General features: G+C 38.9%; 1 protein-coding gene across 1 annotated transcript in view; it reads right to left on the bottom strand.

The window, feature by feature from the left end:
- Positions 1–218: 218 nt before the first annotated feature.
- LOC126477956 (GPI mannosyltransferase 4) overlaps positions 219–13,498 on the bottom strand; it is a 34,461-nt gene continuing 21,181 nt past the window's right edge. The window contains exons 2-4 of the mRNA XM_050103661.1: positions 5,806–6,206; positions 5,187–5,725; positions 219–1,439 (exon numbers count right to left, since the gene is read on the bottom strand). Coding sequence (XP_049959618.1) covers positions 545–1,439; positions 5,187–5,725; positions 5,806–6,206 — 1,835 coding nt within the window. The 3' untranslated portion in view covers positions 219–544. The remainder of the gene's footprint in view (positions 1,440–5,186; positions 5,726–5,805; positions 6,207–13,498) is intronic.

Consider the following 13,498-nt stretch of genomic DNA (forward strand, 5'->3'; position numbering starts at 1 on the left):
CCGCCCATGTATCAACATATCAAATACACTTCAACTGACTGATCCCTAACCCCCCCCCCCCCCCCCCCCCACCACCCTCACCACCCACCCACTTCAAAAAAATTGTAGCTTAGGAATTAGTAACTTTTAAACTGGGAAACAATAAATATAGCCGAGTGTTTACTTTCTTTCAAGATGTTCTAAACAACTGTATCTCCACCATCATCCAGCATTAAAACAGCTATGAGACTTTGTAATTGAGTTTATTTACAATAAAAGAACTCACACTCACATTTGGAAGGAAGCAATAACAAGTTTCTGATAATTATGCTTCAGTGCTTTATTATGAAACATGTGGAGTCAAATAAAGCACAAACTTCCTAATTTCATCCATTCTTTATGTACTCGGTGCAAATGTACATATTATACAATTCACAGGCCTACAAATATATACAGCTCATTCACTTAAAAATATAAAATAGGAACTCATATTTGTCTACAAAATATCACAGAAATGAAAGTTAAATGCATTATTCACATTATTACACACCCTCTCTCCAAGTCTTTAATATGCTAAGTGTTTCATTTTGTCAATTCTTACTAGAATAAGCCCAAACTGTTGCAAAAATTTTAATATGTACTTAACAGGAGATGTATAAAAGCGTTCACTATAACAAAATCCTATTAGTTCATCGTCATATGAACACTCTGTCAAGGAGAAAACATTTGGTAATGCTTCTGTTGAAAGATGTGGATAAAAAACATCTTCAATAATAAATGACAATGGTGAGCTTTTGTTGTATGTGAGTGAGTAGAACTCTTCACTGAGGGTAGCCGGCATAGCCAAATATAAACGATAATCAAGCTTTTTAAAATGAAATCGTCTCTCACATTCTTCTAGCAGTTCATTAATTTTTAAGTACACTTCCTCTAAAGGGACGGACCCCATCTCATAGGAAAAAAACTGTTTCGCTTTGCGGTATTTTAAGCCAACAGTTCTGTTATAATATGTATGGTGGGGATTATGCAACTGCAACAGAGATATTGGCAAAGAATACATGTGACTAGTTACAAGATGAATTGAAGTGAATTGTGGTTTAGACTGTAGTTCTGCTGAGAAATGTTTTAACAATGGAAAAATTCCACCCTGGTGAAGAAAACCAAAAAATATAGTCAATATTAAATTACTGATGCACCATAATGATAGCAAAAAATTCATTTTTGAATGAGCACCAGTTGGTTTTCTCTGCACATGATGATAGGGCTGCACTGTACCAGAAGTTTGATATATATGTTGTGAGTGTAGAAAAACTACAGGAAGTGTAACAGGTATTAGAAATCTTGGTTCCTGATGGGGGAAAACAGATAATGCAGCTACTGGTGTGATGAAAGAGGCTGTCATAAGACTGACAACACTTTGTATTCTTGGTAAATCAGTCCACTGCTTGAGAATTAGAGCCCTGAAACAAAAAAACAATGTACATGATTTTCAATAAAAGATAGATTCATCTATAATGTTTAAAACAGTGGCACACTTCTGATTTTGCTGCAGTGCAGTCAAAAATCGTGTTCCTTTGCAACATAAATTGCAATGCAAAGTAATTAGGTTATAGAAATTTGCCGTTAGAGTTAAGGGAAGTTGAAATGCCCTATCCCAACAATATTAAATTGAGTGACTTGGCTTCCCTGTATTTCAGGAACTACTGTAAACATTGACATGAAACTTTTACAGGACATTAAACTGTATGTTCTGAGTCTACTGAACAACAATAACTGCATTTCAGCCACTGCTTTTAGAAATACAATTTTTTAATAACACAGTTAAAATTTTGTGTATTTTTTTGTACGTTATACTAAATAATTTCAATTATACATAAAATTATGTTCTTCTTGTAGTTTAGTAGACTCAAGATATGTATGTTATTACTCCGTCAAAATTTGAATACTCTACTCAAAGTGGTTTCTGAGATTTAGAGAAGAATGCAACAGAAAATGTAAATTTTCAGGAACCGCTTCTAAAGTTTCAAAAGACTGTAACTCACTTAAAATATGTTTAATTTTTTATTTTTAGTCACTCAGAAGCACCCAGCACCATACTGTATATCATCCTCATGATCTTTTCCCCAGCTTTTTCTTCTTAGCAGCCAACTGTGCTGCATACTCTGCTTTATCAATGCGAACCTTGTCCATCCATTCAAGTTTTCTGATGTAGTTCGCTCCAGGATTAATTCCTATATGCTGTAGCACTTTCACACCACCAATGTTATCATCATTAAAAGCAATAACAGCATCACTGCCCCCTCCCACTCCCACTTTAGTGTCTTCATTCCAACAAAAATGTTTTTTGGTAAGCAAGACCATATAAGATTATTGAACGACTCATTGGGATTTTGAGTCTGACCATGCAGACACTTCACAGTAATTCAGTATTTGCCAGGTCTCTGTAAATAGGTTTTATGATATCCATGACTGCTGCTGGGATGGAATGTTTATGGCTGTATGAACTGTTTGAGTACTGAGCATTGCAGTAATTGCACCATGAATCAGGTCCAGGAGGGCAAAGGTGGTGTACTGCTTTTTCATCAGTTGACAGTCTGTGGAAGAAGTTAGCCCATACTGCCTACTTCATTTTCAACAAATCCTCAGTATTATTTCTAATGGCCATCCCGTAACACTGCTGCAGTTCATCAATCAGTTTGTCTGTCAGCCTGCCTCCTACGGTTTTACCATCAGAAAGTCTCTTGTCTCTCAAACTTTGTTTCAACTTCCTCAACCTGGTGCCCATCCTCTTCTGGACATGAACAACACATTCCAGTTTTGTGATAAGCTTCTCACTGTAAGGCTGAGTGGCTACTACACTGTTGTATGCTTCTGAGTCTCCATCACCTAAGAACTTAATGTAACACACAAAAATTTCAATAGCTGCAGAGGCCTCCATACCACCACTTGTTCCTTCATAGTTTCTGTCGCAGATATGTCCTCCTTCATTCCCTGCTTTACACTTATAACAATGTTTGGTTAAAATCTGGAAATCTATTAGCTTTCCAGTATCCACAATGGTCATTGTAGCAACAGAATTGTTAGAACTGTAGCTGCACTTCTGCCAAGTGCTATCAAAAGCTACTGGTATGTCAGTCATACCATCATTTATTTCAACAGCTTCATTTGCAGCACCCTTCATTGGCTCACATGCAACAGATTCCACAGCAGGTCCAATAAATCATGCATACTTGTCTCTTTTACAAGGTGGGCATGGCGTACTCATCACGGCACACATTGTTTCTGCTGCAGTGTGTCCTTTGCCAACAGCTCTCAATCTATAAAACCACCTAAAATTTACTTTATCTTTACACGTACCAGAATTCAAAAATGAAGAGTATATTTACAACTAGCAGAATTAATGATAAGTTTCCTGGCTAGTCCATTTGATACCTGTCTTTATGTAAAGTAACTGGCCCTCCACATATTTTACAACACCCTTGCTAGGATGTGTAAATCTATCAGAATATAACCTAGCCTCTCTTTACATCACTTTCGTTTTGAGAAAACTGTGTATCACTATGTTGTATTTTTATCTTCGAAGCAATAACGAGTGTTTCTCTAGATACTGATGAGTTTGCCTATATTTCATTGGCTGTAACTTCACATGCCACAAGTTGAACACAATGTTTCCCTTTATTCGAAAATCTATTAGCATGAAACCCATGTTTCTTAAAAACACTTCATTTTGGCATCATACTTTACTTTTTGAGAGATTTACCAACCTACTTGTCACTTTTCCTTGGAAAAACATTAGCATTTTGACATACAATGGGTGTTTATACTATGAAACTATACGATACTGTTTTTGACAATGCCACCAACACAAACATGTGATTTAACATTTAAAAAAATAAAATAAAACACTTCCCATATATATATTCAGAAAACTGCAAATCTGCATATTGTTGTCTGCACTGTACTGATAATGCCTGTCTTTCTAGTGACACACTCACAAGCATTGGTCTGTTTGTTTGATCTGACGAGTGATCCAGGATGGTCTGGTAGATAATTCCTATTGTTTGGGTAACTGCTTTATTGGAAAGAAAACTTAAAATGGTGGAAATCTTAACTGTCCTTTCAGAGTTAGATATGTAAAAAAATACTGCATACTAGGTTAAAACTAGAAGTAGCTATAATTTTCATCTGGACAGAAAATAGTAAAGTTAAAAGTTAGCAGAGTTGCACAATACCATCAAATTATAAAATAAATTATTCATAATATATAAAGACATATATACTATCTGCTGTTTCAAAACAAAGCTAAAAGATTATTTACAAAATAACAGTTTTGATATGGCAGTGGAGTACCTGGATTAAAACAGATTGTCTAATGTAAGAAGTCCTGTATTAAAAGATATCTAGAAATGATAAGTAGTTAAGACTAAAAACAAACACAGAACTAGATTAGAAGAAAATTCATTGTCAATTACTGAGTAAGAAATGAATTTTAAGCTGCTAATTTTTCAATGTTGGAATGACAAGATCCATAAAATGTGAATTGTTTCATGGATTAACAAAGGAATCAATAAATGGGGTGCTCTAGGACTATGGTGCAAGTGCTTCAGCAGTAAATAACTAGTATTTTAATATTTTTTATCTCCATATTTGATATCTTATCAGCTTTAATATGTTCCTGAGAAGACTTTTTTTTATTGAGAAACTCTTCTATAAGTTTTCTAAATGCCCTTCTTGCCATTCACAGATCACCTTTGATGTGTGGGCACTCTACAAAACTCCAATGTGTAGTGCAGACCAAAGAATCTAGAGATAATGTTGTCACAGATCTGATTCGTGCTTCCTGTGTGGTCTCTTCTGTCTGGCAGCCAATTCTTCCGCAGATGAGCCTGAGACACTATCATGTGCATATAACTTGAGCAGCTTACAACTGGTGAAAAGAAAAGAAAAGAAAAGAAAAGAAAAGAAAAGAAAAGAAAAGAAAAGAAAAGAAAGGAAAAGAAAAAAAAAGAGGGTGAGTTTATTGTGCTCAGTCAAGTTTCCTTTTCCATAACAATATTGCTTTCAAAATGGCCACATATCTTTCCCCTATAATTAAAAATTTCTGTTCAGTAATGGTTGTTTCCTTACAATATACATTTCTGTTCTAAAAACAATACTCTATAAGTGAGATATAAGTAAGGGTAAATCAAATAACAGTTTTTACTTACTTGTATATCATTTTTATGACTGTGATCATTCCGATGACCCCCAAAACATTATACAGCAGTGGAACATTGACCAACACATGAAGATATCGTGGGTGTAATCCATGTTTGGATAAGTTTGTAAAAACTGTATTATATCGTAAGAAATTCAAAGGAGTAACAACAAAATTATTCAAACTTACTTTAAATTCCTGAATTTCACTATTTGTCAAATATCCATAGTAATATGAATCAGTTATTATGTAAAAAATAATCCCGGGTATGCAAGATAAAATAAAGACAAGCATACGGAGATGAAATTGTACAAAACCAACACTTTTTGATCCAAGACCTCTATGAAGCCAAAAGAAAACAGGCGGAATGGCAAATGCAATAAATGTTGGTCGATTAAATACTCCTATAACAACCACTGTCGCAACAGCAAAACAACAACTAAAAGAATGACTTGGTAAGGAGTTTATCAATTTATAGAGTTTTGTCCTGGTTACTGGTGAATCAGCCTTGTTGTATTTTTCTCTGAGATATTCATCACGATGAATGACCTGAAGACAATACTTGTTATTAATAAAATTTAATTACAGGTAGACTAAAATAAATAATGAACAATCAGTGTGTCCCTTACCTGCTCTGAAAATGACATACAGTCAACAACTAAACATAAAAGAACAGACACCAAAACCATTTCCATCATATTCGAGAATGTTCTTGTTCCAAAGACTAGGATAACAAAAGAACTTGCATGTACAATGAGTCTCACTCTATAATTTTGACCATAACATTTGCAGATGTGATATAAACAATAATCAGTAATAAATGACAAGGCACAACAAGTTAAACGAGGTAGAACTAACAATGTATATGGAGTTTGCACTTCAGCACCAGTCCAATACTTTGCATAAGGTGCAATAAACTTCAAGAATTTTAATGGCAGTCCTACACAAACATATGGCAGCACAACACTTCTAATTGGGAATGTTGTATTAAACTCCCAAGGCCTAGAAACATCAGTATTAAAAACATCACCTGAAAGAGGAAAGAAAACAATCATGTAATTTAGATCAAAATTTTATCAGTTTTAGCTGGACAACACAAAAGATACTCTTAGAAGGTCCTACTATATAACTAAGAACAATGAAATACACTGAGGTGACAAAAGCCATGAGATACCTCCTAATATCATGTTGACCTCCTTTTGCCCACCGTAGTGCAGCAACTCATAGCTTCAACAAATTGTTGCAAGTCCCCTGAGGAAATATTGAGCCTTACTGCTCCTATAGCAGTCCATAATTGTGGAACTGTTGCCAGTGCAGGATTTTTAGTATGAACTGACCCTTCGATTAAATCCCGTAAATGTTCAATGGAATTCACGTTAGACAATCTGGGTGGCCACATCACTCACTCAAATTGTCCAGAATGTTCATCACACCAATAGCGAACAATTGTGTCTGGCGACATGACATCGTTGTTTGGGATGATTGCAAATGATCTCCAAGTAGCGGGACATAACCATATCCAGCCAATGACTGGTTCACTTGAACCAGATGACCCAATTCATTCCATATAATCTCAACCTACACCATTATGGAGCTACCACCAGCTAGCATAGTGCCCTGTTGACAACTTGGGTCCATGATTTTGTGAGATCTGCACCACACCTGAAGCCTACCATCAGCTCTTACCATCTGAAATTGGGACTCATTTGACCACCCCTTGGTTTTGCAGTTGTCTAGGGTCCAACAAATATGGTCATGAGCCCAAGAGAGGCATTGCTGATGATGTCATGTTGTTAGTAAAAGCTTTTGTGTTGGTTATCTGCTGCCATAGACCAGTAATGCCAAATTTCTCTGCACTGTCCTAATGGATATGTCTGTCATATGTCCCATATTGATTTCTGCGGTTATTTCGTGCAATGTTGCTTGGCTGTCAGCACTGACAACTCTATGCAAACGCTGCTGCTCTCGGTTGTTAGTTGAAGGATGTTGGCCGCTGCTTTGTCCATGGTGAGAGATAATGACCGAAATTTGGTATTCTCGGCACTCTCTTGACACATCTCTCAGAATACTGAATTCCCTAATGATTTCCAAAATGGAATGTCCCATGTGTCTAGCTGCAACTACCATTCTGAATTCAAAGTCTGTTAATTCCCATCATGCAGCCATAAGCACATTGAAAACCTTTTCACATGAATCACCTGAGTAAAAATGACAGCTCCATCAATACACTACCCTTTTATACCTTGTGTACACAAAACTACTGCCATTTGTATTCCTACATATCACTATCCCATGACTTGTCACCTCTGAGTAAGATGTCAATATAAAGCAATGAGATAGGTAAAGCTCAACCAGAAGGCTGGTGGCCCTGTTGGAGGTGCTATGTCCTTGCCTTCCTCAAACCTTTGAACTGACTTAGCTAGACAGTTACGAGGTGTGATAAAAAAGTAACAGGATTTTTTATTTAATTTCATGGGTGTTATACATTCAATTTTCTTTTTTTATCTTGTTGGTACATATGTTCCTGATTTATGTTTGATTTTCAGCTGTTTTGAATATTTAGTTTATTGTTGACAGTTGTACAGGTTATACATGTTTTCAAGTTCTCAGTGAATTTTACTTACAAAAAAGATGGATCAAAGAATCTGCATTAAATTTTGCTTGAAAAATTGAATAAAGTGCAGCCGCCCCATTCAAAATGTTGACTATCGCTCCTGGTCAATCTACTATAAATAAGAGAAGACTTTACGAGTTGTGTAAACATTTCAAAGAGAGTTGAGGGATCAAGTACTGATAACAATGTGGAAGACGTAAGGAAAATGGTTCTAGAAAATTGCCGAATCACCGTCAGAGAGGTTGATGATGATGTCGGCATTTCTTTGGCTCATGCCAAGCAATTTCTTGATGTTTTGGGGGTGAAATGGGTAGCAGCGAAGTTTGTTCCAAAAGTGTTGAATTTCAACCAAAAATGATGCCACATAGATAATGCTCAGGAACTGCTGAATTAAGTTGACAATGATCAGTAACTTCTAAAGAAGATTATAACAGGTGACAAAACATGTATGAATCCAAACTGAGGCCCAATTATCCCAATGGAACCTGCCGTAAGAGCTGAGACTGGGGGGTGGGGGGGTCAGGGTGGAGGGAATTACAAGTTCGACCATATGTGTAACTTCTTCTCACTGTTATCTTTGACTACTATGGGATAGTGCATCATGAGTTCCTGCCTTATGGTCATATGATCAATAATGAATATTATCTGGAAATTACGCATCATTTGCATGAAGCAATCTGAAGAGAATCACCAGAATTAGGGCAAAACTACTTGTGGAAATTGCTTCATCATAATGTTCCAGGTCACACGTCAATGTTCATGCAAGATTTTTTGGCAGAAAACAAACCACTATATTCACCAGGCATGGCTCCCTGTAACTTCTTTCTATTCCCAATGCCGAATAGAACCATGAGAGGATGTCGTTTTGCCACCAGTGATGAGATAAAAATAGAATCGCTGAAGGAGCTGAACACCATAACGGAAAGTGAGTTCCAGAAGTGCTTCCAAGATCAGAAAATGCACTGGTACAATTATTATATCTGAGGAGGATTACTTTGAAGTGGACAAAGTTACTGTTGATGAATAAATAATGATTCTTCAAAAAAAAATTCTTTTGCTTCTGGATCACACCTCATATATGAGAACATACAGTTTAATGTGGCTTCTGAACCATGTTGCAACTTGTCATTTGTCACATTAACAACCATTGCCAAAGGATGGAAGAATTGTTAAGTGACTTGGAATAGAACCTGAGACCTTTGAATCCATAGCACAGCACTTAACCACTGATTCACTGAACCACACTAGTAACAAGATACTGATATACTAGCAGGGTGCTTCTCTTGCATCCTGGAGGAACAGTTTGGCAGATTACGAATCAATATTTAGTTTACAAAGACAAGCAATAGAGGGGCCACACAACAAAATGATAAACTTTCAAAAGTCCAAAACAAATCTTAATTATTTTTTGTTGTGAAAAGGAAGGAGGATATAAGCAGTAGTAATGCTATTTGTGTCAAAACACTTTAAAGCATCATACTCATTTTGCTACCTACAAGTTTAAATTTATAAGAAAAAGGAATTCTATGTTCCTCAACAGATGGAAATAGAAACATTGATCTAGCTGTGAATCTCAATCAGTTGCGCGAGTCTAAAATCAAGATGGTGGACATATCTTTGAACTGTGGAGGCAGGTTATTAAGCAATACTAGAAGTTTGGGAAAGTTGCTGCTGTTCAAAAACTGTGGAGTAATGACTATGGAACTTATTCACCTAAAAGACGAAAATTACAATTATATGTGCAGCTGATGCAAAGGACAAGCTTGAAAAAGAAGCACTCCTAAATAGTGAAAATGCAAACAAATACCTATTACAAAACAACCTTTTTGTAAATCAGTCTAAAACAATGCCTATAATGTTCCAAACCAGTGTGAAATGTATAATGCTAATATTAATTAAATAGTGAAAGCAAACAATGGAAAATCTGGGATGGCATGTAACAATATAATGGAAAGGATAATTGCTACATATAATATACCAGAGATGCTGAGTTGCAGAAAGGCACAACAAAAGGATTGTCGGAAAGTTAGCTTTCAGCCAACAAGGCCTTTGTCAAAAATAGTATCCAAACACACACACACACACACACACACACACACACACACACACACACACACGCAAATGCAACTCACACACACATGATCACAGATTCTGGCAGCTGGAGCCATACTGCGAGCAGCACGGCATAATGAGAGAGGCAACTGGGTGGGAGTAAGGAGGAGGCTGGGGCAGGGAAGGGGAAGGATAGCAGGACAGGGGTGGGGGACAGCGAAGTACTGCTGGTAACATGCAGCGATGAGGTGGAGAGTGGGGCAGCTAGGTGCACTCGGGAGGTTAGACGTAAGGTGTGGGAGAGAGAGGGGGGAGGGGCAGCTAGTAGAAAATGAGAGAAGAAAAATATTGGGTGCATTGGTGGAATGAGGGCTCTGTAGTGCTGGAATGGGAACAGAGAAGGTGCTAGATGGGTAAGGACAATGAGTAATGCAGGTTGAGGCCAGGAGAGTTATGGGAGCATAGGGTATATTGCATGGAAAGTTCCCACCTGCGCAATTCAGAAAAGCTGTTGTTGGTGGGAAGATTCCAGGTGGTACAGGTTGTGAAACAGTCATTAAAATGAAGGATGCCATGTTGGGCGGCGTGCTCAGTGACATGGTGGTCCAGTTGTTTCTTGGCCACAGTTTGTTGGTGCAATTCATGTGGACAGACAGCTTGTTGGTTGTCATGCTCATGTAGAAAGTGGCACAGTTGTTGCAGTTTACCTTGTAGAGCACATTACTGGTTTCACATAGAGCCCTGCCTTTGAAGGGGTTGGTGATGTTTCGTGATAGGACTGGAGTGGGAGGATGTATGGGACAGGTCTTCCATGTAGGTCTATTACAGGGATATGAGCCATGAGGCAAGGGGCTGGGAGCAGGGGTCGTGTAGGGATGGATGAGAATATTGTGTAGGTTTGATGAGTGGCAAAATACCATTGTGGGAGGGATGGGAAGTACAGTGGGTAGGACATTTCTCAGTTCTGGGCATGGCAAGAGGTAGTCAAAAACCTGGCAGAGAATGCAATTCAGTTGCTTCAGTCCTGGGTGGTACTGAGTCACAAGGGGAATGTTCCTGTGTGGCCAGATGATGGGTTTTTTGGAAGTGTTAGGTGACTGGAAAGATAAGTCATGGGAGATCTGTTTTTGAACAAGTTTGGGAGGGTTATTACGATCTGTAGAGGCCTCAGTAACAGCCTCAGTATATTTCCAGAGGGACAGCTTGTCGCTTGAGATGCAAAGGCCACGGGTGGCTAGGCTGTATGGAGGGAACTTCTTGGTATGGAATGGTTGGCAGCTGTTTGAGTGGAGGTATTGCTGGCAGTTGGTAGCTTTGACATGGATAGAGCAACTAATATAGCCATCTTTGAGGTGGAGGTCACCATCAAGAAAAACCTCGATGGGTTGAGTTGGTCCAGATGAAGAGAATGGGGGAGAAGATGTTGAGTTTTTGGAGGAATGTGGATAGGGTGTCATCACCCTTGATCCAGATCATGAAGATGTCATCAGTGAATTTGAACCAGGAGAAAGGTTTGGGATTATGGGTGTTTAGAAAGAATTTCTCCTGATGGCCCATGATTAAGTTAGCATAGGATGGTGCCATGCAGGTGCCCACAGCCGTAACCTAGATTTTTAAAATTTTTATTTTTTATTTTTTTAAGTAATCTCTTTGAAGGAGAAGTAATTATGGATGAGGATATAGTTGGTCATGGCAACTAGGACAGAGGTGGTTGGTTTGGAATCTGTTGGTCATTGGGAGAGATAATGCTCAATAGCGGTAACACCGAGGGCATTATGGATGTTAGTATAAAGGGAGATGGCATCAATAGCGACAAGCAGCACACTGTGTGGTAAAGTAACATGAACTGTGGAGAAGCAGTAGAGGAAATGGTTGATATCTTTTAAGTAGGAATGTCGGTTGTGGGTAATAGGCTGAAGGTGTTGGTCTACAAGAGCAGAGATTTTCTCAGTGGGAGCACAATAACAGGCCACAATGAGACATTCTGGCTGGTTGGATTTATGGACTTAAGCAAGCATGTATAAGATAGGAGTGCGGGGAATGGTAGGGGCAGGGAGAGAGATGGACTTTTGAGAGAGGTTCTGGGATGGCCCTAAGGATTTTAGGAGAGACTGGAAATCCTGCTGGATTTCTGGAATGGGGCGACTGTGGCACAGTTTGTAGGTGGATGAATTTGACACCTGGCAGTGTCCTTCAGCCAGGTAATCTTGGGGGTTCAAAACCATAGTGGTGGAGTCTTTGTCAGAAGATAAGATTATAAGATCAAGATCAGTTTTTAGGTGGTGGATTGTAGATTTTCTGTTGATATAATGTTAGTTTGCATGTTGAGGGATTTCGGGGATGATGGTGAGGCAAGATTTGAGGTTAAGAAATTCTGGAAAGTTAACAGTGGGTGATTTGGGGGCAGTGGGGGTGGATCATGGTTGGATGGAAGAATGAACTGAGTCGGGCAGGGTTCCACATTTGTCTCTGGTTGAGTCTGACTGATAGGGTTGGTGGCGAAAAACTGCTTCCACTGTAGGGACCGGGAGAAGGAGAGAAGGTCTTTAACAAGTCCTATATGGTTGAACCTTAGGGGTGGGGGGGGGGGGGGGGGGAGGGGGGGAGTCAAAAGGTGAGGCCTTTGGAGAGGACTGATACTTCTGCAGGGCTAAGGCTTTGGGAGGAAAGGTCCATGACTGCATTTAGAGTCTGTTTAGGTACTGGATTCTGTTTGATGGTGGGGGTGGGGGGGGGGGGGGAGATTTGGAGGATGGGGTAAATGTAGTAGGTCTGCGAGACACAGTTTGTCGGTTACGAGGGGATATGGGGCAGGTTTGGGGGTTGTAACAGAGATGGTGGACAGTGGTACTCCCAGGCAGGAGTTGGAAGAGAACAAGTTGGAGAATTTTTTGAGGTGGCATTGTGCATGTTGCTCTAGTTCCGGGATAGCAAGAGTTTCAATGTGTGTTATGAGATCCAGCAATTTGGGATTGCATAACAGGGGAATTTAACGAATTGAGAGAAGGTATTGCAAGGAGGTTTGGGCCTGATTGATATGGTTATGCAAGACTGTAATGGTGAGGGCTAAGGACTGGCAGAATAAGAACAGATGGAGGTCACTGTGGAAGGAAGGATGGCAGCCAGAGATGGGTAATTTGATGGTAAGGCCATTTGGGCAGATTCCATGCACCAAGCAACAACACAGGAACAATATGTGGGACTGAGTTCTGGCTAAGGGACAGAAACTTTTCTGTACTTACGCAAGTGGAAGACGTAAGGTGGAAAGAACGCGTAAAGATGTGTAAATAACATAGAATAATGCCCAAAAAATTTTGCTAAAACACACAGAAACACAAGGGAAAAATCATGAAAAGGAAGAAACACGTGAAATAAGGAGAAACAAGATGAAATTTGAGGGAGTAGGCCGATAGTGAATGGGAAAAACCAACAGAAATTAGTCCAAAGTCACAACAGATCAAATGAAAAATAAAAAATATTTGTAATGTAGGTAGCAGGTCTGTAGGTGGATAAGTGTCAAAAGAGGGGATGACAGAAGTGACTAGATTATGTGAAATTAGTAGGTGTGGACTGAAATAGAGGGGGGAAGGACTGGGGTATCGGGAGGGCTTGGTAGGACACAGGGAGAGCGATCAATATGAATTTATGATATCGGC

This window comes from Schistocerca serialis, chromosome 1, assembly GCF_023864345.2.
Source record: "Schistocerca serialis cubense isolate TAMUIC-IGC-003099 chromosome 1, iqSchSeri2.2, whole genome shotgun sequence".
NCBI lineage: Eukaryota > Metazoa > Arthropoda > Insecta > Orthoptera > Acrididae > Schistocerca > Schistocerca serialis.